Source organism: Epinephelus lanceolatus, chromosome 4 (assembly GCF_041903045.1).
Source record: "Epinephelus lanceolatus isolate andai-2023 chromosome 4, ASM4190304v1, whole genome shotgun sequence".
Lineage (NCBI taxonomy): Eukaryota > Metazoa > Chordata > Actinopteri > Perciformes > Serranidae > Epinephelus > Epinephelus lanceolatus.
The window spans coordinates 18,100,959-18,127,217 of record NC_135737.1 but is presented as its reverse complement, the minus strand read 5'-3'; the positions used below and the strand labels follow the sequence as shown (position 1 = coordinate 18,127,217).

General features: G+C 40.2%; 2 protein-coding genes across 6 annotated transcripts in view; both read right to left on the bottom strand.

Annotated features, from left to right (window-relative positions):
* Positions 1-476: 476 nt before the first annotated feature.
* On the bottom strand, positions 477-12,311 carry si:dkey-24p1.6 (protein sel-1 homolog 3). The gene is made up of 23 exons (XM_033630859.2): positions 12,176-12,311; positions 11,611-12,085; positions 9,664-9,790; positions 9,440-9,561; positions 9,231-9,346; positions 9,082-9,143; positions 8,848-8,980; positions 8,634-8,769; positions 8,364-8,501; positions 7,877-8,082; positions 7,611-7,790; positions 6,924-7,043; positions 6,463-6,603; positions 6,289-6,351; positions 5,976-6,149; positions 5,751-5,878; positions 3,798-3,881; positions 3,617-3,707; positions 3,440-3,527; positions 3,230-3,339; positions 2,991-3,118; positions 2,778-2,880; positions 477-1,686 (listed from the first exon to the last, which is right to left on the bottom strand). Exons 1-23 carry the CDS (start codon positions 12,227-12,229, stop codon positions 1,597-1,599), a joined length of 3,069 nt encoding a protein of 1,022 aa, XP_033486750.1. The 5' UTR covers positions 12,230-12,311; the 3' UTR covers positions 477-1,596.
* Positions 12,312-16,446: 4,135 nt separating this feature from the next.
* stim1a (stromal interaction molecule 1a) overlaps positions 16,447-26,259 on the bottom strand; it is a 34,761-nt gene continuing 24,948 nt past the window's right edge. For 2 of the 5 annotated variants that reach the window (XM_033631094.2, XM_033631095.2), the window contains exons 9-13: positions 25,821-25,988; positions 22,785-22,885; positions 22,289-22,518; positions 20,315-20,732; positions 16,447-19,878 (exon numbers count right to left, since the gene is read on the bottom strand). In XM_033631094.2, the coding sequence (XP_033486985.1) occupies positions 19,368-19,878; positions 20,315-20,732; positions 22,289-22,518; positions 22,785-22,885; positions 25,821-25,988 (1,428 nt within the window). In that variant the 3' untranslated portion in view covers positions 16,447-19,367. Of the gene's footprint in view, positions 19,879-20,314; positions 20,733-21,301; positions 21,383-22,288; positions 22,519-22,784; positions 22,886-25,820; positions 25,989-26,259 lie in introns of all 5 variants that reach the window. The other 3 variants (XM_078166970.1, XM_033631096.2, XM_078166971.1) reach the window with 2 other exon arrangements.

The window sequence follows — 26,259 nt, the reverse complement described above, 5'->3', positions numbered from 1 at the left end:
TTTAGGACATCTGGTAAGTTTTAAGTGTTTGTGGAGATAACAGGCTCACAATGTGCGCCCATCTGCCATGTGCATTTTTGAAATTAAGATCATTTGAACTTCCTAAATATTTATCTATCTAATATATTGAATATATCAGACTCTACATTCAGTTCAGTGGCACTGATATCACATCTATTTTTCTTAAAGCTGATTAAAAGTACAATTTTCTATTTTTATGTCACCCTTAGCATCATTAGCCCCGACAGATTCTGAATCATTGCAACAAACAGAAGCGCAACAATTAAACTTGTCTGCCTGTGTTAATGAGATGTGAAGTGTCAAATGGATTTGGTCTCATCAGAAGTGTTTGTAATTGTGTGCTTGATTTCAGTTAGGGGAATTTTAGTTTTTAGAAATCCTCTGGCGTACTTGTTTTCCATATTTGATAGGCAGCAGTGTGTTGTGTGCAAATAATACGTAACAAGAGGCTGATATTGTTTTGTTGTCTTTGGGGCAATATTTTTAATATGCTTTTCAACACAAGAGCACTTAACACAGACAGCTCCAACAATACACAATGGACACAAGAACAAAACATCTGACTTCCAGATATATTCATGTTCAGATACACATATCTGTATATGGTGCACATACGGTATATGTACATCATATCTGTCTGATCTGCCTGTAACTTCCACCTCCACTTTACATGTGGAGCACATTTCTGTCATACCTGGCTACATCCCGTGTCTAAACTGAGTCTATCTTGTTCTTTTCTGAATTTATGTAACCAGTAATGTTGAGTTCAGCATACTCCTGCTCGAAAACAGATTTCCTGCCTCTACCAAGAAGTAAACGCTCAATATGTGAAGTCTGACAGTTAAAGGCGAGACCGCCTGCTTTGATTCTGAATAAATAAAGCTACAGATTTGTCAATATCTGAAGAAGTGGTTTCTGGGGAGAAACCATATTCCTGTTGAATTTGTTCAAATGTAGTCATCACGTATTTATCAAATAAAAGCCCCAGGGTTAAAATCTCCTCATCTTCCCATAGCTTAAATCCTCTATCTGAGCAGGCCAGAGCAGAATCGATGTTGCAGTGTATTGGAGTCAGGGAAGACTTGTTCAGATTATGATTTTGTAATCTATATTTTCCTATCAGATTGGATTATGACCTTTTAAACTGTAGGAGATCTGTTCACACAAAGTGATTAAAAAGAGCAAGTCTGCAAGTCATCCATGCACAGAACGCCACAGGGTAAAGGAGTCATTACACTGGGAGACAAAAGAACATCTAAGAATAACATCTTTGACTTACCAGAAGCACCTTTAAAACTGATTGCATGTCCAGTGGCACTTAAACAGACTCTTTATTGTTCGATCATCTTATTCTTTTCACTAAAAGGCAATGCAAACGTACAAACCCAAAACATTCCAACGTGTACTAAAAGACAATGTTCATATTTGTAACACTCACATGTTTTCTTTACAGTGATTCCATGGTAAACTTATGTAAACTAACACAAAATGTGTCAACGCTGTTGCCAGGGAGGTCAACTTTGCATATTAGTCCCTGAGCTTGTTCCACTTACAGTCCTGATAAGAGTCTTGGCTCTAGTTGGGAGACAGGACAGGTCTCCTGAGCACACCGAAGATGATGATGAGTATTGTTGGAGCTGCAACCACAGCAACAGTAGTGGAGATCTGTGGGAAATAACACAACCAACATGTCATCAGAATGTTACATCATGATAATGCTGCTGTACTTTGGCCAGTTGTTGAAAGTAACTACATATATTTTACTAAAAAACTGTACTTAAAGGCTCTCTAAGTCTTCTTAAGCTTGAAAAGTTTTTGTCACATACAGCAAACATCTGCTAGCTACATGTCCATGTCCATGTGAATATGCTGTGAAAAAGTCCGGTCTCTGTTGGCAGCCCAGGCTCCGCAAATGGCAACAAAAACATTCTGGTCCAGGCTGCACCAACCAGCCAGCGCGAGACCAGCGAAAGCAAGCACACACATGAATGTGGTGCCCATGTGTCACGGTCTCGCGCAAGCGCGCACACGTGAACGCGGTGCACAGAGAGGCAGTTAGAGCTACAGGCTAGAATGAGGCGAAAAGGCGAGCTAGCTCCGTTGTGTTTGATAACATTGTTGAACATAAACAGAGGGGAAGTGTTTTTGTTGTGTGTGTTTTGTGTTACAAAAATGTAATGTGTTGTGTGTCACTTGAGTTTTTCTATTTGATGCTATTTTATATTTCTATTATTCCACATTTTGTAAATATTGTGGTACATTATCTGACAGCCATAGTGACAAGTTTCTTTAAAAAAAAATGTTTTTCTATGATCAGGTTATGAAATTTGATGTATTGCTGTGAATTAAAGTAACTAAACAATACATTATATTAAAAAGATAAGTATTAGAGTAAGTTACCGGCAACAAAATAAACTGATGCATTAAATATTACACAGTGCGTTTGTTTGTACCAAATGTTGAGCAGGTAAATATTACATGACTTAAATAATATGTGGAAGTTTGCACAAGATGAAAATAATTATCGTAATGGCAGTGCACTTTTATTTATTTATATAGAACATTTTATTACAAATTAACTTTATGCTCTAATGCATGTGTAAACTCCCAGTCAGCCAAATTAACTACATATTAATCCACCAATAATGATAATACAATAATATAACTGAAATTATAAAATACACTTTGACAGACTCATTTAGCATAATTAGTACTTTAACTTTATGTATTGCTGATAGTACTAATATCACACTGACCTTAACAGCAGCACTATAGCCCTTTTGGAACGACTGAAGATACACATTGAAGAGGGCAAGGCTGCAGGGCAAGTATGAATCTGTATCTTCTGAGTCTCTGCATCTTTTGGTAGAAAATACATGGAATTATTTTTCTCACAGATTTACGCTAAAACCAGTATAATGAACTGCACTTACACGATTGTTGTACATACACATACAGTTCAAACATACCTTTTGTACAAAGTGCTTAGCAGCAAACTGTTGTTTGCCAGATACAGCTCTGAAAGGCCAAGGTCAATCAATACTGACAGCGGCAGCCTGTAACCCTCCTCGGCAAGGAGGCCAAGGTTGTACCATCCCTGTGGAAGAACACTATGGCTTACACATACATGTACGCTCACGCTTAAGTATGAATAAAAACAAACAAAGATATATATACACACAACATTGAGAAAATCAGTTTAGCAGACCTGTGGCTCATTCCTTAGTGCTGCCAGTGTGTACATCCTTGCTGCAGAAAACAAGTCTTTCTGCCTGTCACCTTGCCCCTCATAGTACAGGTCACCCATCCTGTTCAAGGCTGAGAGAGGCAGTAGAATTAGAGATTGAAAAAAGATATAAACTATGTATGTTTCTACACAGGTTTCAAAATACTGAAGTCCCAAAGGATAGTCATTTACCATAAGTGTCAGGATTTTGACTTTGGATTGTCCGGTTGTAATATTGCCACATGCAGTTCGATGCATAAGCAGGATCCAGAAAACCTAACTATGCACATACAGAGGAAAAAAAAGTAGATTTTTAAAAATGACAAGACCTAAAATCATGACAGTACAGCTAATTCATGGATAACTCACCGTATTTTGTTCGCACAGATATGCCACGTTGAACTGAGCAGGTGAGTACCCGCACTCAGCAGCCATCAGGTAATATAACAGCGAGTTGAACCTGTTGAAAAGCGAGAGTGTCAGTCTGCTGCAGCTGTAATCAAGCGGCCTGATCAGGATCACGGCGAGTGTGAATAGAGAAAAAGATTACATGTCACTCTTGAGATACGAATCCAAAGCCTTCCGCAAGACGCTGCCCAGGTATCCGTTGTGCTCTGCCGCCCACTTTACCCACCTGCGTCAGTTCAAAAGACACTTCAGTAATTGCATAAGGACCAATCATGGTAACACTTTACAGTAAGGTTCACATATTCACCATCAACTAGTTACTTAATAGCAGCACACTGGCTCTTTATTAGTCATTATAAAGTGCTTATCAATGCCTTATTCTGCATAACCATGTTCTTACAACTACTGAAAAAAACTGATGGTATAGTAGTAAATATGGTCTATTCTGAAAAAAAAAAACTACAAGCGTTAATGTTTCAAAATAACTCTAAATGAAGTCTCTAAGTCAGAACATGTTCCCCATTCTACGGTGAGGTCTTGCTCATAACTAATGCACTGGTAGTTTGACACTTATGAACCCACACAGGTTCCCTGTTCTAAAGTCACCTCCTCATCTCACTTAGTAAATCCATTACAGCACACACCTACTGCAATTAACAGACCCTTGAGTGATGGGTTACACCTTGAAAAAAATGGAGGTCTACTGAGATGCACAGGGTGTATTCCCATTCAGCGGTAAAAGAACAAATTTGACAGCGTAGAAATATCCCCTTTATTAATGGACCACTTCAGTGATTTTCAAATATATCTATTAAAAGTGTGCGGCCTTATCACTTAAGAACAGGGTCTGATAATTGCAGTAGCTGTGTACTACAATGGATTTACTAAGTGTGAAGAGGAGGCATCTGAGGAATGAGGAATCTGTGTGGGTCATTAAGTGTCAAACCACGAGTGAATTAATTATGAGCAAGACGACATTTTAGAATGGGACACACATTCTGAGTTACAAAGACTTAATTTAGAATTATTTGGACACTGCTAACACATTCTCACATAAGAATAGAACATATTTAAGTGTTATTATCTGTTTAATGTCCTGCTCAACCATTTGGTAGAGCACATTTTGAGTCACTGTCTTAATGAGAAATGTGTTGAATTTATCCCAACCTGACTGAGCCATCTCTACCATGTGGTTTACGCATGTTATGCTAACAACATCCACTAGATGTCACTGTGTCTTTAAATAGTATGACTTTTCAGTTTGCCTCCTACAGGAAGTTGGTAACAAAACATGTCACTCCAGACATGTGGGCCCTTTGTGGAGGGATTCTCAAAGGTAGGTGTGTTTATTTGACATGTTATAGTTTCAGAGATTTTACTGAACTGATTTTTGTAACTTTATACAAAAAATAAAAGTCTAACTAGGGTCAAATAATTTAAAAAAAAAAAAGCCCTACCAAATGGTTGATTGGGCCTTTTCTGGTAAAGGTAGTGAAGCTAAGCTAATGTAACTAAAATTGACCTTTTGCTAAAAAAAAAAAAAAAAAATATTGTTCTTAAATGATACATTTGATGTTATCCATTATATGATGAAATAAGTATTTTTTTTTTTACTTTTTTTTTTTTTACCACACTCAACCAAATGGTTAAATTTGGCCTTTAATCGTAACTGTAGTGATGAATTTTTATGAAAAAAAGAAGGATAAATATTCACTGTTGTTAATACTAGAAATGTGATGTTATTCAATTATATATTCGATGAATAAAAAATATATCAGTATTATTTTGTCACAATTTTTTAGATGTTTTCAAAGTACTGTAATAGTAAATAATAGTAAATACAACCTGCTTATTTATAAGCTTCCTTACCACTAAGCAAGTTGTTGAGGTAAAGCTTAGTTAGTGGCCTAGCAGTTGTAAAATATGGTCGTGCAGAATAAGGCATTAACAAGTGCCTTATGATGACTACTAAAGAGCCAATGTGCTACTAATATGCATGCTAATACGCAACCAATTAATGGTAAATATGTGTACCTTAAAGTGCTACCCAAATCATATATGTGTAGTGAAATAAATCAAAGGATAAATAGCTAACAAAACAGCATCTGATGGTTGTCTGTTGACACTGCCAGGTATTCCAGTGGTCCAGATGTTAGCGAGGAGAAGTGCTCCCCTGATGTGCCCTCTCTCTGCAGATTTCAGATAGTACTGATAGGCCATAAACTGTCGGAAAGACAAATGATTTACCTCTTGATCTCAGCATTCTAGTTTGTACGCGTGCTAAAAGATGATCACAGGAGGCGTTTATACTTGAGCTCACCTGGTCAGCAGGTCTTCCTGGATACAGACCCTGTGAGTACATCACGCCGAGATTCAAAGCAGCGTCTGGACACTCGAGGAGATCAGCCTGCTCCCACAGCTGCACAGCCTGCGCGTAGTCCTTCTCAAAGTGCTCATAGTACCAGGCCATGGCATTGATTGCAGGAACAAAATCCTGCGGGACAGAATAATGAAGAGGCAGTATAAGAAGTACACTTTGACTGGGTCTTTGCAACAGAAAACAGACTCCTAGTGTCACATTAAAGATGACAGAGGAGCTATAAATAAGTAATTAACATTTAATAGTACAAAACCTGGTCCATTGCTTTCTTCAGGAAAGTGAGAGCCTTTGGGATGTCCTGTTCAACCCCATGCCCCTACAAAGAAACAAATTCATCCGCTAATATAATACATCCAAAGGAAGGAGTACTCTCTCAGTAGATTAAGATATAAACTGTTTCTCATGGTATATCAGGTGTAGTTCTTACCTGCAGTAGAACTATGCCATAGTCATACATAGACACAGGGTCCTCCCACTGAATGGCTCCTCTTTCGTAGTGTTTCACAGCCTTCTGGATGTCCGGAGACACTCCCTGTTGACCCCAGAACAGCATGCGGGCAACCGTTTGCTGCAAAACAGTTGCTAAATTAATAATAAAAATGACATGATAAAACAAAACATCTTCACCTTGTTTGAGTGTCTGTGGCCATTGTCTTATACCCTGAAATGTGCTCTTTGAGACAAAATCCTAAAACTTGAGACCTATTTTCTTGAAATCTGTGACACTTTAGTTTTTATTTGTTTGTGAAACATTCTGTGCTTGAAAAATACAACCAATGTAATGGAGCAGTGCACTACACCAAAGACTACATTATTATTACATTCCAGTATACCTCCATAAATACTAGGCACTGGACCTTTAAAAGCAGAGATGACAGAACAGGGTACCTCTGCTTCAGCTGCTCCCCTGCGTGCTTGCAGTTTCAGCCACTGGAAGATATGATGGTCTTCATTGGTCTGGAGATTCAACTCCTCATCATTGTTTAAGTAAACAGCCTCAACAAATGTCTAAAAAAAAAAGAAAAAGAATAATGAAAGAGAGGAGACACAAGTAAAATCTATGGATTTTGTTGCAAATAGTCCAAAAGTGCAGCTTTTTGCTTTGAATAAAACATGAGCCACACTCGAGCACTGTAATACTACCAAATGTATTAACTGTTATCTGTCTTGGTATGGAAAGCAGTGACAAAATAAACTTACTGATGATGGAAATCTGAAAACTATAGCCACAATAAGGGGAGCAGATAATGTATTTCCATATCACATTATCAGCTCATATGTTGTAATAAGCCCACAGCTGCATGTGTCCTCCCAGCCTCTGCATTTCAATTACTGTATGTGTGACACTGCTAGTTATGATGGAATATATTGCACACATACTCTGACATTTTGTGTTAGATTTTTCACTTTTTATAATACGGTAAATCATGCCATTAATTCCAAGGTATATTAGGTAAGAAAAAGTTTAAATTCAATTACATAAAGATCGATAAAAATTCTAAGCTTTTTTAATACAGTGGAATTGTGTTACGTTTGGATTAAACAAAACAAACAAGTTACAAACATGTATATTACCTGCTGTGGTGTGGGATTGTGACGGTCAAAAGTTGTCTGTTTAGCAATGTTTGCATAATATGCATAAGCCAGGTCTGGGTCTGGGGGCAGGCCATGGAGACCCTGATGGTGCAGGTGCCCAAGATGCAGAAGCGCTAATCGATCATCCTTCTGGGCAGCCAGCAGGGCCAGGAGCCAAGCCTGTGCCAAACAGAAGGGCATGAGATAACATTTAAAAAATGTCCAGTACAGGCAGAGTTTCACTGTAGCTGCAAAAGCACACACACCTTATTGGGCTGTTCCTTGACTCCCAGGCCAGCGCTGTAGAGCGCCGACGACATGTGCAGAGCTCGGTTATCAGCTAAGCAGCCAGCTTGGAGCAGCAGCGGTAATATTCTGCTGACCACCCCAGTGCTGCTCGCTCTGCTCAGCTTTTGAAGTGATAAGGAGTACAGTGCTCTGCCCACAGCTGGCAGGCTAACTCGTCTTTCTCCTGCAAGTCAGGAAATGAACTGACATCAGTGTTTTATGTGAAATAACACATGGATATCATCAGTGAGTAATAATCAGAATAAGTATTCAAATTGTTTTAATCAGTCCGAAAGACCAAGATGCCAAAGTGAATTTGGGGAGATGTGTATAGAATGGTGCACAACAGAAATGCACCATACCTTTACATTCTACTCAGGTCCAAACACATTTATTGTTATTTTCCACCTCTGGATATTTTATACCACTGCAAGGCAAATTCATTGTATGCAGTTTATCTCTTACCATGTTTGAAAGCCAAAAACTTGGCCAGTTTTGCAGCTTGTCTCTTATGAGGGACAGTCGCCTCCCACAGCTCACACTGTGACTCTGATGGTCGTCTACCCTCTTCTATCCACTCATGAAAAGCATCAGAACAGGTCTCTTAAAACAAAACAAAACAAATGAAACCATCATCAACAGTTTCTTTGCACCTTCAGTAGCTCCACAGAAACCATGAGAAAATTTCATATAGAGTAACTTTAGCACCATCTAGTGGACATATAAGCCTACTACCAGAGTTCCTTCTGTGTTCAGCCATGAGAGAATAGCCACTGATTTTCACATTCATCTCAAAACGAAACTGTTGACAGGTCTGCAGCCATCCGGTCAGGTTGACGGTCCTGATGACATCTGGAATAACAACTTCAGACTGGAGAAGAGGAAATGATCAAATGTAGCAAATAGTTGACATAGTAGACAATAAGTGTGGGCAGGTGCGGCACATTACCATGCTGTAAGGTGGTATTCGGTTGCGGTAGTAAACCAATGGCCCAAAATAACCTTCCACTCCTTTTACATATTTCCCTCCACCAATCACAAAATATCCGTCTGTGTCATCCAGCTCAACAATATGCCCAAATCTGTAAGACACAATGGGGACATGGCAACATATGCAGAGGACATAAAGTGTTCTTGATGGTAATGTAGTTAAATCACTTTGTCATGCCAGAGGTAGACTTACATGTGTTCAACTGAATGAAAAGTTTTCTGCTCCTCATCAATGCACACCATGGAGATGGTCACCTGAGTTGCAGTGACAATTCATTTTTTTAATTATCACCATTATTTACATACTGTAACGATTTCCTCTGTCAATACTAGGCTACTCACCATTCTACCTTGCAACATCAAGCTGATTTGGCACCATTTCTTTAAAGGCACCTTGAATGAAGAGCTAAATGCAGAGGATTTCATAGAGTCCTCACTCATCTGGATGTGTAGCTGGCCTGCACATGTGAGGCAATAACTAACATAAGTCCAGATAATTGCACTGTGTAGTTACATAATGAAAGTATCTCAGAGGTGGGAGAAAAATCTACCTGAGTCTTTGAGGAACAGTGTTAGTGAGGCATAGTTATTACGGGAGTCTATATGGTGAAGCACACCACACACGTTTTCTTGGCAGTATCTGGTCACAAATATCCAGATGGATAACATACACCTGACAAAAATACAAAGCACACTTGGTTAACTATTTTAAATAATACCTGCATTACCAGAACAGAAAGCTAGGCTGTATGTGGTGTGACTTCTGTCGTCTTACCATGGAAAGTAGATGGCGTTCACACGTAAATACTCCAGAATCTCACTGCTGTAAGGGCCCAGTGTCTTCGTGATCCCAAAGTTTTCCCCAGTTGAAGCGTATATTGAAGACAGCAAATGCACCGTTTCTGAATGACATAGATTTTGGTTTAGATATTGAAGACTTCAAAATTTTTATCACATACTTATCTTAAAATACCATCATCCTTTCCAGACCAATACGGTATGACACTGACATTTTTGACACACAGTGGTGCCCCCAAAGAGGGCCAGGGGGACTTTGGCCAACCTGATAAAATTGCTTGTGTCCCCCATGGCCCCTCTGGCAAAAACAACTGTAGGCCAACATTACTGCATTCAAGAGGCTTCAGCATATTCATCTTTTAAGCTAGTGCAAAGTAGTAGTATCTTATCAAAGTAGACAACCCAAGGCACCCACTGGTACCAACCATATTGGCATAACATGTCAGAAAGAGGGAAAATAACCCTCCAGATTTATCCTAAATTTTGTAGTACGAATTGTTGCTCCTAGTGATGAAATTCTAAAAAAACCCACAAAGCATCTTAGCACTTAAGAGAGAGCCTAAGATAAAAAAAAACTGTTAGGAGTAGGGAGGACTAAAGAGGCTTAAGAGCTTCTTAAGCAGAGGAATAAATGGCAAAAAGACAAAGACGAAGGAGACATATTCTCCAAACGCTGGGTGACATTGAGTTAATTTAATGCTACAGACTAGATGGTGCAGGGATGATGTTTGATCTTATTAGAGATGCGCCTACATTTCCCTCTCAATGCTGTAAAGATTTAACTACAGAAATAAAGTGATCACAACACTGAGATATTTGGGACTGGAAAAATGCAACAGTTTTGAAGTGATGACCTTAAATCAGCAGAGTGACCACACTAATAATGACAGCACCTTTACAGTTTAATATTGTGATGCAATTCATTCCATTTTCACTGGCTGTCCACACCTTGCAGGCTCACAAAAGGACAACCACCAATCACATCTGTGTTTGAATGAATGTGTCAGAATATGTCAAACCTAGCAACAGGGTCAACCATATTCTCACTAAGGTAAAAGTTTCTGTGCTTTTCTTGCTCTGAGCTGCTTTGAGAATTTTCCTACGCTAGGACACCTTGTTAGAATTTTTTGGGCTCTGAGAGTATCCTCAGAATGTTTGTGAATACGACCCCAGTTAATTAGTAAGATTACCCGTAAAATAAGAAACCAAAGTATTTTAGTATGCAGTTCTTTAACTCTCATACTGACATGGCTTTCAACTAGTCTATATCTTGAACAGCATAGTACAGTTCCTGAGATTCATTTATGGCTTTTGTTTGTGGTGTACCATCGCAAGATTATCAGTTTGCTGATTGACACATCCTAAACCATTCATCTGAGGATGGTGTTCTCTAATTCTTGCATTTTGACAGAAGAAATTAGGGATGTTTCAAAGCCATACTTAAAATATTTTGCATTTTAGGTGCCTTTGTCCACATATGTAGTTAGTTGCAGTTTTAAAGGAATGCTTCACCCACAAACGTTGGCTCCAAATGATGTCACCAACCAAAGATGGCAGTGGCTGTGTATTTTGGCTTCATTTTTGTACAGTTGGAGGAAATGGAGCCACGCTATTCATCTTCATATGCAGTCACTGGTCACATGAGTTGAGTTCAAACGCATGTGTTTGTCTATGCTTGTTACACATATTTGGAAGTGTTTTAAATAGTAAACTCTGAGCAAAAATGCATGTGTTTGGGAAGTACTGAACATACGACTGGATAAATGAGACTTGGACTAAACTGAATGAGTTGTTCGAGAGTTTGTAAGCAGATGTTTTGATGTAGTTTTACTGTTGTTAGAAGTAAGACTTTTATTTTTAATTGATAGACAAATGATCATTTTGTAGGTGAAGTATTTTGTTAAGCTCACTTCTCTAAGCTTACCTTGCTCCAAAGGGCATTGTTTCTTTGAAAACTGTTGAGTCAATTGCAGCATTTGTGTACTCCAGGAAATGCATAGTTGATGCTGTTTCACAGGTCGACTAAAAAAAGGTTTAGGGTGCAAATTTGCCACATCCTGAGCTGCAACAGACCCGTCAGTGTCATCAAATCCACTGTATCTTAGTGATGCTTGAAGGATGCAACTCAGCACCCACTGGGAGTCTGGGATAATCCCATCAGCTTGATACACCAACCAATCTGGCAAGTTCAGCTCCAGTGTCTTTATTTTAGGGTCACCAGGACTGCAGCTCCACTGTCTTAGCAAGAGTGTGGAAGTGGTGCCACTTTCAAAAGACACAATACAGTCCAGCTGTACTGTCGCAGGTTCATCACAAGAGTAAAGTATTCTCAAAAGATAGTCTGACAAAGGCTCCTCCGGAGGATTCAGGAGTGTCACCTCGTCTAAACCCCAAACGATCTGTACGAAGGAGAAGACATGCACAAATGACATCTGTTAAAGCAGGCAGGACAAGTATATCACAAATAATGGAGGAAATTCTGCTCCTACCTGCACGCTGAGACAAAACTGACAGATGTATTTGTACAGTGTATGGAAATCCATGGTTCAGAAAATGTTTCCATTCATCTCTCCATTAAAGAACTTAAACCTGTGAGGAAGAAGCCTCAACACCCGGACCTCATCCTGCTCCACCTTACTTTTGCTGAAGCATAGGTAAATATTTAACAGCACTTAGCCCCACCCTAACTGCTGTATACACAGTGCAGTGAAGGTGGAGCTTTGTGAATTGGGTTACATGCCAATACTTATCATACAACCAAAGGTAAGCTAATATCATTCCCCTGTTATACTACCTCTACATTAACATTTAAATTATATTTCTTATACTTGTTGAGTACACCGCTATCTTTGAGAAATGACAGTGTAAAACTTCAGGGTGTATATTGGAGGAAATGGAATAGAATAAGTTTTCTTTAGTGTACAATCACCTTAAAATAAGAATTATGGTGTTTTTGTTACCTGCGAATAGCCCGTTAATGAGGAGTCACGTGACCCTGAGCTGGAAGATGGCCACCTAAAAAATGAGTGTGGCTGTTGGGCAGTTGAATTTGGAAATAATCCACATTAGAGTGACACAACACAACAAGGATGGTGGTGGTTGGAGATGTATTTGGAGCGAGTAGCTGTGCAGGTTACTGTGTAGGTGACTTTATTAGCTTGGTAGTGTGGCTATTTGATTAGCAGCAAGTGTGTTTTGTTTTGTTTCGTTTCAGTGCATGGTGAGCTGCATTGTTAATGAGAGCTGGCTGTGGAGGCTGATTTTCGTGTTTTATATTCACCAGATCTTGTTACAATGCAATTTTCTGTTGGGAAACCTTGGGTTCTGACATTCATGTGGTTGCCATCTCACGCGCTCCACCACCTAAACACCAGCGCAGACAATGTACCCACCCTCGTGGCAACGGTACTCCCCAGTAGCAGTGCCACCCCCGGCAGGACAGTGCGCCAGGCCAAACCACAAAAACTGCTCATGAATAGCCCAAGGAATGTGAGAAAGAGCTCAAGGCTTCGACCTGGCCTCCAAATTGCCCAGATCCCAATCTGATCAAACATCTGTTGGACGTGTTGGTACCCCACCTGAGAACTCACAGGACTCACAAGATCTGTAGCTAACACCCTGGTGCCAGACACCAAAGGACACCCCTCAGAGCTCCAGTGTCCGTGCCTTGACAGGTCAGAGCCAAGTCCAGTCCAAGGAGGCCCCACTGTGGATCGGGGATACCTCTGGGGTACCAGCACATCCCTCAAATGTTTGATCAGATTGGGATCTGGGTTATTTGGAGGCCAGGTTAATGCCTTGAGCTCTTTGTCCCATTCCTCAGGTCATTCCTGAGCAGTTTTTGTACTATCCTGTAGCATAACCAGTATTCACATCTTAGACCATGCCCACGTAATGGTCAGTATTCTCCCTATTAATAAGTTGAATAGGGCCCCAAGATGGAAACTGAATTCTAGTCTTCTCCTAGATAGTGCTCAAATTACTCTCTTTAAAGAAACAGATTTACCTGCAGCCCCTTCAGTGGGTGTACCATTGGAAGCCATGGAAGCTTTCCTAAGAGGATATGTCATCCAGCATGCCACATTTAAGAAGAAGCAGAGCATGGTGAAACAAATTGAATTAAGGAAGCAAATTCAGATAGCAGAGAATACCTACAAACAAGACATGTCAGTGATGTCACCCAACAATTTAACCATGTTAACCCATCTCAAATATCAGTTTAACACTATCCTCATTAACAAAGATGAGTATGCCCTATTCCGAGCCAGACAGAAGCAGATTGAAGAGGGGAACAAAGCAGGAAAAATGTTATGCTAATGAGTTGACACCTCTACTATTAGATATGCACACTGAGGCTTTCAAGCCTGGCTCTCTTCCCCCCAACTGATGGAGACAGTTATCACAGTGGTTTTAAAAAGTGGTAAAAATCCAACAGATTGTACAAACTACAGGCCCATTTCTTAGCTTGGTTATGATGAAAAGGGTGTTGTCAAAGCTGCTATCTAAAAGACTTCATAAAGTTATTACTCCGTTGGTCCATCCCAACCAGGTGGGCTTTCTTCTCAAACGCAGCTACGCCGATAATATGAGACTCTTGATTAACATTATGTGGGCCACCCGAACTTATAACTCCCCTGCAGCTGCCATTTCTTTGGATGTGGAAGAAACATTTGACAGGGCTGAGTGGCTTTGTTTATTTCTCACCCTGGAGTCATTTGGTTTAAATGTATGGCCTGGATTCAACTCCTGTATACTCATCCTAAAGCTGCAGTGTTAACCAATGGTCTGATTTCAGCCTGGTTTGAGCTGGATAGAGGGACCAGGTAGGGTGATGATATTTCTCTGTGCCTCTTTGCACTGGCCCTGGAACTGTCACTTCCAGGGATACAAATTGGCCAATCAGTCCACAAACTTAAATTGTACACAGACGATATCCTCACCCTTGTCTCTTAACCCCAATACTCCTTGCACTATTTAAAATTCTTAGACAATTTCCCTTGTCTGTCTGGCTAAAAAAGTTAATTGGCTGAAATCTGAGGCTCTCCCCCTAACTCTGAATTGCCTTAAATCCTTGTTCTAGAGTGGTAACTTTTCATTGCCCAACACTGGCATCACATACCTAGGTGTCACTATCCCACCTAAACTTGGCTGACTTAGCAAAGGTCAACATAGAACCTCTTTTGAATCAGTTTGAGGCAGATACTGATAGATGGGGCCCACTTTTTTAGCATTGTGGGGGGGAAAGCCAATGTTTTAAAGATGACCTGCACGCCGAAGCTTAATTATATTCTTCAGGCTCTCCCAGTTCAAATTCCACTCAGATTTAAAAAAAAAAAAAAAAAAAAAAAAAAAAGGTAATATGCTTTGGAACAAATTTCTCTGGAATGGCATACATACATAAACTACAAATGCCGGTGTACCAGGGTTGGCTTGCTACTCCACATCTATTGCTATATTATTATGCGTTTGGTCTCACCACTGGTGTTTGCCCCCTGAGCGTGCTCCACCCTGGTCTTGCATTGAAAGACCACTCTGCGATGCACTCCCTCCCCTTCAGTTTATTACAGCAGAACTGTCTGATGAGGCGCAGACCCATTGCAAAAAAAAAATTCTTGTCTGCCGTACATGAGAATATCAAAATGATCCTTAAATTAGACATCCCATTCTGCCCAAACTTGTTTGTCCTAAAGCCCTGCCTGCACCCCAGGCAGACTGGGTCCAGTCATCCCTCATGCTGGGGAGAAAATTTATTTTAAGAGAATGGAAGGCGATCGCCTTACCGCCAGCCAGGGGGTGGTTCTCCCAACTGGGTATTGTGGCTGCACACGAGGGCCTTAAAACTTATTTAGAAATGTATCATGTGACATTAAGTTACTTTCACATCTGCCAATGATTTTTTAACCTCTTTTATCTTTATTTATTAGTATTAATTGTTGTGTAGTCAGTTTGTCTCAGCATTGTCTGTCTAATTAGACCACTGTGTAACTTCTCCGGTCCTCGTATTGTACCCTATTTTAACAAATTTAAATGGCCATATGATGTATCCCATCTGATACTGTTTTTTCTGTTCAAAAGAAAACAGTGAAAGTTACTGATTATAGAAAAAAAGAATAGCCTGTTTATAACCCAGAACAGGAGACAAAGAGACCTCTCTGGATTATTTGGCTTTTGGTAAAATCCTCCTGAACATCTGGATCTTGAGTTATCAGTGAAGATAGGTGAGCACATATAAGCAGGTGCTGAGCCAGCTGTCCATCTCTGACATACCAAGCAATGCAGGAGAAACACTGATTTATGACATGAAACTGCCTTATTTTGTTTTTACTGCTTTAAATCAGGTGGCACGGTGGTATAGTGGTTAGCACTGTCGCCTCACAGCAAGAGGGTTCCTGTTTCAATCCCAGGAGGGCGCCCTTCTGTGCATGTTCTCCCCGTGTCTGCGTGGGTTTTCTCCGGGTACTCCGGATTCCTCTAACAGTCCAAAGACATGCAGGTTGATTGGTGACTCTAAATTGGTCATAGGTGTGAATGTGAGTGTGAATGGTTGTCTGTCTGTTGTCAGTCTGGCAACCTGTTCAGGGTGTACCCTTCTTCTCGCCCAATGTCAGCTGGGATAGGCTCCAGCCCCCCGCAACTAAACGCTAAATGCCAAAAAAAAAAAACTAAATCTTACATACTGTTCCTTTAACAGAAAACACCCTCTCCAGTTGAGAGGTGTTGTGCAGCATGTAGTGTAATGTCCATGACAGATCAGCTCATCTTTCATTCAAAATAGTTTATTGCTATCATGCAGGAGTGCCATAAAAGTCTAGACCATCACAGAAGATGCAAAATTATCATTTTCTCTGTACAAATATACTGTGTATTCATAAATAGAAGCTCAAAGTAAAGAGAAAGAAAAGGGAGGGTGGGGAGTAAGGAGCTTAAGCTGATCCACTCTTTTAACCCAATATAGGTTTTGTTACAGCAGTTGACATGCATCAACATTACAGTGCATTATACTGGGAGCAGACGGACACACACACTCACACAACACACTCACACACATTCAGATGGCATAATCCATTTACAGCTCTGTCGTGCAAAAGAGGTACAAATGACACTTTAAAAAAGGTACCAGTAGGAAATTGATATATATTTTTTAAGCTGGTTTCTAAAAGAAAATATTCAAACATGTCTTGTACATCCAAACCACCTGTTACATTATGAGGCTGGGAGAGGCCAACTGTGTCTTTTGCAGCACTTTTTGGTTGTTCATTGGTCAGGAACACCCTAAGTGTACTGGCGTCCTTACTACTTTAATAATCACCTACAACTACTGATGCATAGTTCTGTGCTCATATGAAGCTGTCAATATTAAAACTGGCACAATGTTCTTTGTCGTGATAGTCTGAGGATAATCATTATCTGTAAACATACTGTACTGATGATACTGTTACAGAACAATACCCTTGGACATTCAGCGCTTAAACTCAGGATATACATTACAGACTGTATATATTTATATATATATATCATGTGGTTTATTGTTCTGTGTAAACGGGGTTCAACAGGCTGAACACACTACAAATACAAAGGCCTCTGACAGAAATAGTGATTTGGCACTTTGACGTGAATTGTTTTCTGCTTTCATGACTTGTTGAGCTAAATCTTCCATAAAAGGTGGATTACAAAGTGGATACATCTTGAACATTTCTGTACAAAAAGCAAATGATTTTGCCTTCTAACTAATAGCCCTTTCCAGCACCTATCTCTCACTGACAAACTGCTGTGACATTTTAACTGTCCACAGAAAAAGTCATTTAAACGGAAACAATAAGACGGGACTGCAGGCGCTGAAATCCAAGTTAATGTCGCACCCCATTCATCGAATTAACACTTGTACCCCTCCTCCACCAAATTAGCTCTGGTTCTTGAACTGATTTTGGTCAGGATTTTTTGAAACCTTGGTGCCATTTAGCAAACCAACCCATGTTTCCACCATTTTTAGCAGAGGCATTCTTATCAAGGATAAGTCTTCAACAGAGGGCGTTGCACAATTCACAACAGAAGTGAACAGTAGTGGCAAGGTGGCTGATTACTGCGAGCTTTTGATCTGTTATTACAGATATTTGTTTTTCTCCTGAAAACATGCATGGAGCAACTATTATTGAGAATAAGACATAGAAGACTATTTCTTTGAACACTCCAGCCTCTTTCTTGACTCCATAGAAAGTGACAAGCCAACTTATCTTGTCATGGTTTACACTTAAGGTCAAGACAAACCTATTTTTTGGTTCCAGTTGGAAACTTTTTTTGGGTTCCAAACGTATTTATTTTTGGTGGAAATGCCTCAACAGCTCAAAATTAGGTGCAGGAACAGGAACAAAACCTGTTCCACATTGAGGGAAAAGGGGTATCAGTGGAAAATGTTGGTCCCCATTTATATTTTAAGAGGATCATCTTCAAAAACAAAAAATACATTTTTTTTAAATAGCTGAATAATGTGCTTCATGTGTTTGGTGTTAAAATCTTTGATAAATAGGTCATGATTTTTTCATTGATTTTCATGATATACTGTACGATACCATGCACTTTCTCCAAAGTAGTATCCCAGTTTTCAAATTCAATGCAGTCACGCAGCCTCATTGGAAGTAATGTTTTTGGTAACACAATAATCCAAGCTAGATATTTAAGTTAGGAAATTTAATCACTTGATGACTCCCTGCTCCAGGATATGTTTCAATCCAAATATTAACCACAGGTTTAATTTGCTGGCACTGTTTAAAAGCTGGCCATTTAAGCAAAGCACTTCTCCCTCACTCTCCAATGCTCACATGCAGTAAACACCTAAATACTAAAAATAAAGCAAAAGGTCTAAGGCTGCAATTCGATGGTCCTTTTGTAACTTCTTGTAGGGACATAAACCTCATGTCCAACTTTAAGGTTTCAAGCGTTTCTTAACCTACTTTGTTTTATTTCTAGGGAATAACTGGAAGTAGCTACTATTGCTGCACTCAAATGGCACTTGATACATTTTTTGACAGCCAAAAGTGAAATTTAAATCACTTAAATACTAGTCCGAGCGTTCTACGACTACTTTTCTGTTTGAAGACCTCCTGAATGTATCGTTTGCTCTGCCAAGAAAAAGACAACATAGGACGGAAAAACGTGTAGCCATCGATAAAAACAAAGTATTCAGTGAAAAAAAGAGTGCACATTCACTTTGGATTTGTAGGCTAGGTGGTTAGGTAGTAATAAAAGAAACACCAAGTGTTGTCTAAGCAAGTTAACGACGAGAACCAAGCAAACACTAAGAGCATTCGAGTATCAGTCAAACAAAAGTGAAGACATGCAAAATGTTATAGATTGTAGAACAAGAAAGAAAAACCAACTGGGAGACACATTTCCCTTTGAGACTGGCACAACTTCCTGCAGAATAAATAATACTTTACATTCCAATATACAAACCTACCCATTCCCCACAACATTGACCAAATAAACAGATAGAACTGAACAGCTGGTTGCTCCCACAGTTTCTTAGAGTAGGTGTCGTACCCACAAAAAGATGCAACGGCACCAAATTGTGCCATCATTTGACCCTTAAAGAACCCACAAAACTTTTTGAAACTTTTTCTTTTTCAAAAACAGACCAGAGGAATACAGTCAAACAGTTTTGACAGCCTGAAGTTCATGTAGCCCTTATTTCCTCTGTTTCTTGAAGATCTTGAAGGTGTGTTTCTTGCGGCTGGCAGTGGAATCTGTGTCTTCTCCCGTAGAGCCACTGTCCTCCTCCAGTGGGCTCTTCTTGGCGGAGAGCTGCGGTATGCGGCTGTTGCCCTTCGCCCCCACTGCCCCTGGTTGCCCTCCTGTAGGTGACGGTGTGTCAGGTTCAGTGGAATTGGGGCTGAGGGAGCGGGATGACTCTGACAGACTGTTGATCTCTCCCAGGCTGGGAGACTGCTCAACGCCGTACACCTTCTTCATGAGTATAGGGCTGTCAGAGACAGGCTCTGCAGGACTGATCTCATGAATACGGTTCCCTCCATTGGGGGTGTGAGCATGCAGAGAGATGGTGTCATCTGCACGACCAGATAGGCCGTGCATGAGAGAGGTGGGCTTGATTAGGAGGCCTTTGGAGCTGTAGGCAGATAGCCGATCACCAACTTGGGAAAGGGACAGGGAGGAGTCAGAGTCAGAGCGATTAAGGTCCCTGTGGGAGTGGGGGAAAAAAAATCAAAAGTTAGAGGAAGTGAGGAAAACACTAATCCAAACAGTGTATAGCTGAAGCCTTGCATGCTGGGGTTTATCTACACTATGCCTGCAAAGCCATGAATACACGCTGGGCACAGCCTGGACACTGGAACTCCACACTTGTTAGAGGTGCAGGCAAAAAACAGGAACACTGAGAAGTTGAAAAAGAGTGAAGGCAGAGATTATGTAATGCCTCATTAGGTGCAATGATGAGAAAGGAAAATGAATTAAAGAAAAATGAAAAGTGAAGATGGCATACCAAAAAAAAAAAAAAAAATGGACAGATGAAGGTACCTACACTATGACACGCATTAAAAATGGAATGACAGCAGGTGGTTCAAAGAACACACACACGCACATGCGATGTGTGTGGAGAGTTGGAGAGAGACGGGTACCCGAGGCTGTCCCTGCGCGAGCTGTGTGCTTTGGAGACATCTGAGAAGGTGAAATCAGGAATGGGGTCCATGGGCTGGAAAGAAGTATGATACATATGGGAGGAATGAGGGGCTACCACGCTGCCCACAGAGCTGGGTATGCAGGAGGAAGAGGAGGAGGACTGGGAATGAGGGTATGGGTTGGAGGTACAGATGACAGAGGGATGAGACACAGCCGAAGAAAGAGAAGGCAGAGGGAGACACTCGAGCTGCCCAAACGACTGGCTGCGTGACTGTTTGAGGGTAGCCCTAGATCTGGATGGGTATGGCGTTCCCTCCCCCTGCTGCCCCGCCAACAGCGAACTCTCTACCAACCTCTGGGAACCCATGGCCAGCTGGGGATCAATGTGGCGTTGGCGCAGGGACATCATACTGGGAGCTGTGGGCACAAAACAACAGCATTATCAACGACCACTTGAAATAAATGTGAAATAAAGTCTGACGGACATGGGGACACTGACTGGGAGATTAGTGGAAAGACACTCAGGTGCTGGGTTACATTTCTCTTGTCTGACCAATCCCATTTACCATTATGATACAATCCCAACACCACTGTTTTATCTCTGATCCTCGTAAGGAAAAATGTTAAATCAAAAAAACGAGAAAACACTGATGGTGTTACCAACTTAGAAATATTGTTTACATTAATAAAAGCAACAATAATTAGCCCATTTATAAAAGGAAGTGACAAGTCACTATGGGAAGAAAGCAGGGGTGCACTGGGTGGTGACAAGATTTAGAGGAGTAGGTAAATGTGGCAAGCAAGCAACTAAGGTGAGGTCAGGGGTGTTTTTAGAATGTAAAACAATGTAAAACAGTCTCTCTTTCAGCTGTGTCCATGAGCAGCGCAATGATCAATTAAAAAACATTACAGCTTGGTGTGGCTTTGAGTCAAGGGAAGAGACAGGGATATCAAACTGAGGACTGGGGCATGAATAAATGGCCAACCGGGATTTTTCCACATGTGCTGACAGTCTGAACCGACGGACCACGCGTCGCTGGTTCGCCGTTCCAACAGTCGGGTGACATCTGTAGTTAGCCCAATGAGACAGAAGTGGAAGCCAAATGCCAGAAAGGTGGTGGAGGGAGAGAGGGAAGTCAGATAGGGAGTGCAATTAATGTTGATTAAAAGACTTACTCACTATTGTGGATGGAATAGGATTCTGTAGAATCTGCGGTTAGTCGAACCCAAACCTAACGTGTGTCAAGTTTTGCTATAGTAATAAGTCAAATGTAGAGCACATAACAACATGGCCATACAGCAAAATGGTCACCAGAATTTGGTTAGTTTTCTTGATTAGATAAAGATGTATAAGATGTGTGCAATGGAAATAATGATTTCCTAAAAATGATGGGAGATTTTCTGTATTTTTTTGTCTCATATTGAACCTAAAGAAAAATTTAAGTTGGGCAATGACTGTATTTAACATGCCTTCTTTGGTTGCAGCTGTTAGACCAAACTCAGATTCAAAAGGTCTGTGGCACATATGAGGACACAACTACTACAGAATAGGTCAGCACAAAAACTTGTTCTCATTAAGAGGTATATTTTTCTTGACATTTCAATTTCAAGAGGAAAGTCACAGGAGTCAGTTCAGTCTCCATTATCCACTGACTCTAGTTAACACCAAAATGAGAACAATCAACACAAAGGCATTCAACTGGAATTGCGTGTAAAAGGACAAGACAATTATGTGAATTGACATGATACATATACAAATGTAAAACAACACTCATTCGAATCATAGTCATATGTGACCCTCGCTACCTCCATCACCAGGGAGGCTGCAAGGACACATTCAGGCAATTGTAGCAGTAAAGGTCCAAATTCTCATGTGGGCTGAGTTTTGGATTTCCCCAGCAGGCCCTTGGAGTGTTTAGGGGTTCGTTTGCTAATCCCCACAGAATGGCCGAGAGATTCGGATGAACTCTTACATTGCAGAGTTCCAGGCACGATATCCTCATCCAAGTCATCCATGTCATCGGACATGATGAAGTGCTGGGGCGTGGCTCTGCCGCCCATGAAGCTGGGATCAAGGTTGAGGGAAGAGGCCAGGGAAGGAAGGCCTGGGTTGTTGACGATGGTAAAACCTGTGAGGATCTCTATCTGCTGCCAACGATGAAGCCGCTCCCGCAGAGCAGCCGTCACCTCACCCAGGGCTTGTCTATGAAAGATGAGGAGAAAGTAGCAGAGGTGAAATAAGTTCAGAGGAAAAGTAACTTCTTATCACTTTATAAAGAGACATAATATCTAAGACTTAAATAAGGAAGTAAATGTTTTTGCTGATCTGATAGACAGAGACATGCTTACACCCATATATGGGCCTATTTGGGAGCCAACACAACAACAAAAAGAAGAACAAAACTAGCAGCCAGGAGAGCATGAGCTCCTCAAATGGGCTGTTGTAATGTCAGCCAATCTCTGACTTACTTTGCTGCCAGTATTTTGTGGTCCACGTCATCAAGAGAGGAGCTGTGAGCCACATGGAAAGTCCCGAAAAGAGTGTTTCTTTTTTTCTTTATCTTCTCTGCCTGTAAACACAAATGACCAAACATTTATCTCTGCTGTATTGACATTATTCACACACTATATCAAAGGGGGATCTTGTGCCAAGGCACAACTGTCGGATTTTATTTTCAATTATGATTTTGGCTTCCCTCAATTCTGAAAACAAGAAAATCGAGATGAAACACATCTGTGCCGCATGAAGAGTCTACCAATGTTGTCCCTGTTTTGTCTTTTATTTTGTAAATCAAGTGCACCCCTTCTCAGTGGATGTGCTCGGCCCCTCCTCCCAAAGTCCAAACTGAAGTTTCAGTGGAGTTGAAAACAGCAAGTCACGACACATCACCCCTCTGCAGCTGTTTAGAAACTTTGTTGGTAGAGCTTGTAAGAAGATGGCAGAAAGAAAGGTAAAACAATTATTTTTGCTGTAATTGAGCAGCACTATAACTGAGATTACTTACAGTAATGATAATTACTGATGATAATGATAATTTTTTACTGTAATAATTTTTACTGTTTTATGATAAAGTATGCAGGGATTGTCAACTACTGTTTGCAAACAGTATCAGCAGTGAAAGTGAAAGCCAACGCTATATTTGCATTTTTTTTCCCAGTGCTCTGTTTGCAATTTTCATAGCTTCCTCTTGGAGGAAGCGTGCTGCTTTTAGTTGCCTGGCAACAGATGTCGTTCAGATAGTTAACTGTTCTCTGCTTTCAGGGGTCTTCCCCAAAGCCCTGAAGACTGCAGTAATCAAATCACTTTTAAAACAAGGCTAATCTGGATGCATCTGAACTAAACAGCTACAGGCCCATCTCAAACCTGCCATTGAGAAAGTTGTCTTCAGACATGTCAGCAACTTTCTGACAGTAAACAACTATTTTGACATTTTCCAGTCTGGATTTAGGCCCCACTGCAGTACAGAGATTGCTCTTATTAAGGTTTATGATGACATTAATTTAAACAAAGATTCTAGTTATTGGACCATACCACTGCATTTGATACAGTTGACCACGACATATTAACAGACAGACTTAACACTGGCTTAGTCTTTCCAACATGGTCCTAAACCTGTTCAAGTCCGACCTTCAAGACAGAGACTTCTTGTAACTAAGAGCAGCTATAGAATAGAGCGTCTGACATAATGCATGTGTCTCGGACCTCTGATATTTAAATCTTTACATATTACAATGAACTGATATTCTCAAAAATGTTAAGGTTTCATATGTATGCGGATGACATGCAAATATGTCACCAAATAACTATAGTTCAAGAGACTATTTTGGATAGTGCATTAAACAGATTAGTGGCTGGATGTTCCAAAATGTTCTCAAGTTAAATAAAGACAAGACTGAAGTCACTGTTTTTGGGGCCAATGAAGAAAGACTTCAAGTCTGTGCTTACCTTAACAGTCTGTCCTTGTAGAGTGAAAAACAAGCTAGATACCTTGGTTATCATGGATTCAGACCTTCATTTGTCTGAGGTTAAATCAATACTAAAATCAGCCTTCTACCAGCTTAAAAATATTTCTGGACTCAGGGACTTGATGTCGAAACAAGATCTAGAGAAACTTCTATCACTAGCAGACTGGACTACTGCAATGGCTCTTAAAGAATCAACTTTAAAATTCTACTGATTGCCTATAAATCAATAAACGGTTTAGGTGCAAGACACTCGTCAGATCTCTTGACCAGGTATGGATTACTGGTTATTCCCAAAGTAAAAACCAAACATGGTGAAACAGTTCTTGGTTTCGACGCTGCTCAAATGTGGAGCAAATTGCCAAAAGAGCTAAGACTTGAAACAATGTTAAGCACTTTCAAATCCAAACTAAAGATCAATCTCCTCACCATTGCTTTTAATTAATACCATCCCAGAATGCAAGTCTCCTGACTATGCCAAACATAAATAAAACATCAGTAGGTAGCAGGTCCTTCTCTTACCAGGCAATTCTTCTTTGAAATTGTCTTTCCACTCAATTTTGAGAGGGTAGCTCAATCAAAGCAGTCAAAACACATCTCTTCTTATTAAACCTCAACCTCAGTTAGTCTCCCCTAAATACTAAACCACAGATTTGCAACATATTCTCAGTCTGTGTGGTCATGGATATGTATATGTACTGTATGTAACACAACTCTGTCTGTGTTTTCTGCATGTGTGTTATCTCACTGTATGTTTTTAGCGTATTTTGCTATTGCCGCTCATTATTGTTTACTTTTGTGTGTGTGTCAAATACTGTGTTTGTAATTCTTTGTATGTAGTTTAACTCACCTCTATACATTTTTGTGGGTTTTGCTAATGTTGCTCTCTTCTGTTTTTTTGGCGTGACCTGCCCACTTTTACGTCTATGTTGTAAAGCCCTGTGAGGCAAACTCTGATGTGTGATATTGGGCTTTACAGATAAAACTTAAATTGAACTGAAATTATTATTGGCACAGCTCTTTGAGGCATGCTCTCTGATTGGGCTACAATAAACTTTGACTGGACTAATCTATGAAGCACTTTGGATATGAAATGTGCTTTATAAATACATTTACCTTGCCTTGCCTTATAGTCTGGTATCTGGTCGCAATCTTTTTGCGTCCTGACCTTACCTACGCACTGTGCACAGGTACATCCCGACCACAGCAAAATAAGAAGAAAAGAAGAAAATACAGCCAGAGGGCAGAGTCTCTGCAGAACACTGCTGCAAACTTCTAGTGGGTCATAAGTGATGATTGAGAGAGATTATTTCTGTATGAGTCTATGCATTGTATTTTCAGGAAAACCCAACATAGTATATCTTTAACACACTGAAATATACACCCAATTTCTCAGGTTCTGGTATTAAGGACAGGCCAGGTTTCTGTTCACTTGGCTGATGCTTTTGAATATAATCTATAGATTTGAAGACACAGGCAAAAAACTCTTACACTCAACTCTTGAACAGCATGATATTCCCCTTTAGGTGTTTGAATGCTTACCCCTTCTTTGGCAACCAGGAGCTGTCGTTCAGCATTTTGTTTCTTGATGTTGTAGTACTGCACTTCTACCTCATGGGTGAGCTGCAGCCACTTCTGGAGAGACTCTGGAGGTGACCAGCTACACCGTGACTCCAGCTCCTTCTCTGCCTTCTTCAACGCCATGCGCACCTGCAACAAACGTCAAGCATTAGGTGACAAATAAAAAGAACACACACATAAACTTAATATTATCTAACAACGATTATTTTATTTTTAGCATTTTCTTATTTTGTTAAATAGGAGATGTACAACAATGTTTTGTGAAATGTTGCAAATAAAATGCAAGATTAATATGTTGAAAAGTCATGAATGTGCTACTTAATATTACTTTTGTTTGTTTTTACTAATCTGGTGTTAAACATACAAACACAATTTGTAGAAAATTATTTTCTTAATAGCT

Excerpts from the sequence above, each read along its gene's own strand:
- si:dkey-24p1.6 (XM_033630859.2), bottom strand. The coding sequence starts at position 12,229 with ATGGATTTCCATACACTGTACAAATACATCTGTCAGTTTTGTCTCAGC. Across the intron at positions 8,502-8,633 it reads TGAACACAGAAGGAACTCTG|AGACCTGTTCTGATGCTTTT; the intron begins GTAGTAGGCTTA and ends TTTTGTTTTAAG. Across the intron at positions 5,879-5,975 it reads CAGGAAGACCTGCTGACCAG|TTTATGGCCTATCAGTACTA; the intron begins GTGAGCTCAAGT and ends TCTTTCCGACAG.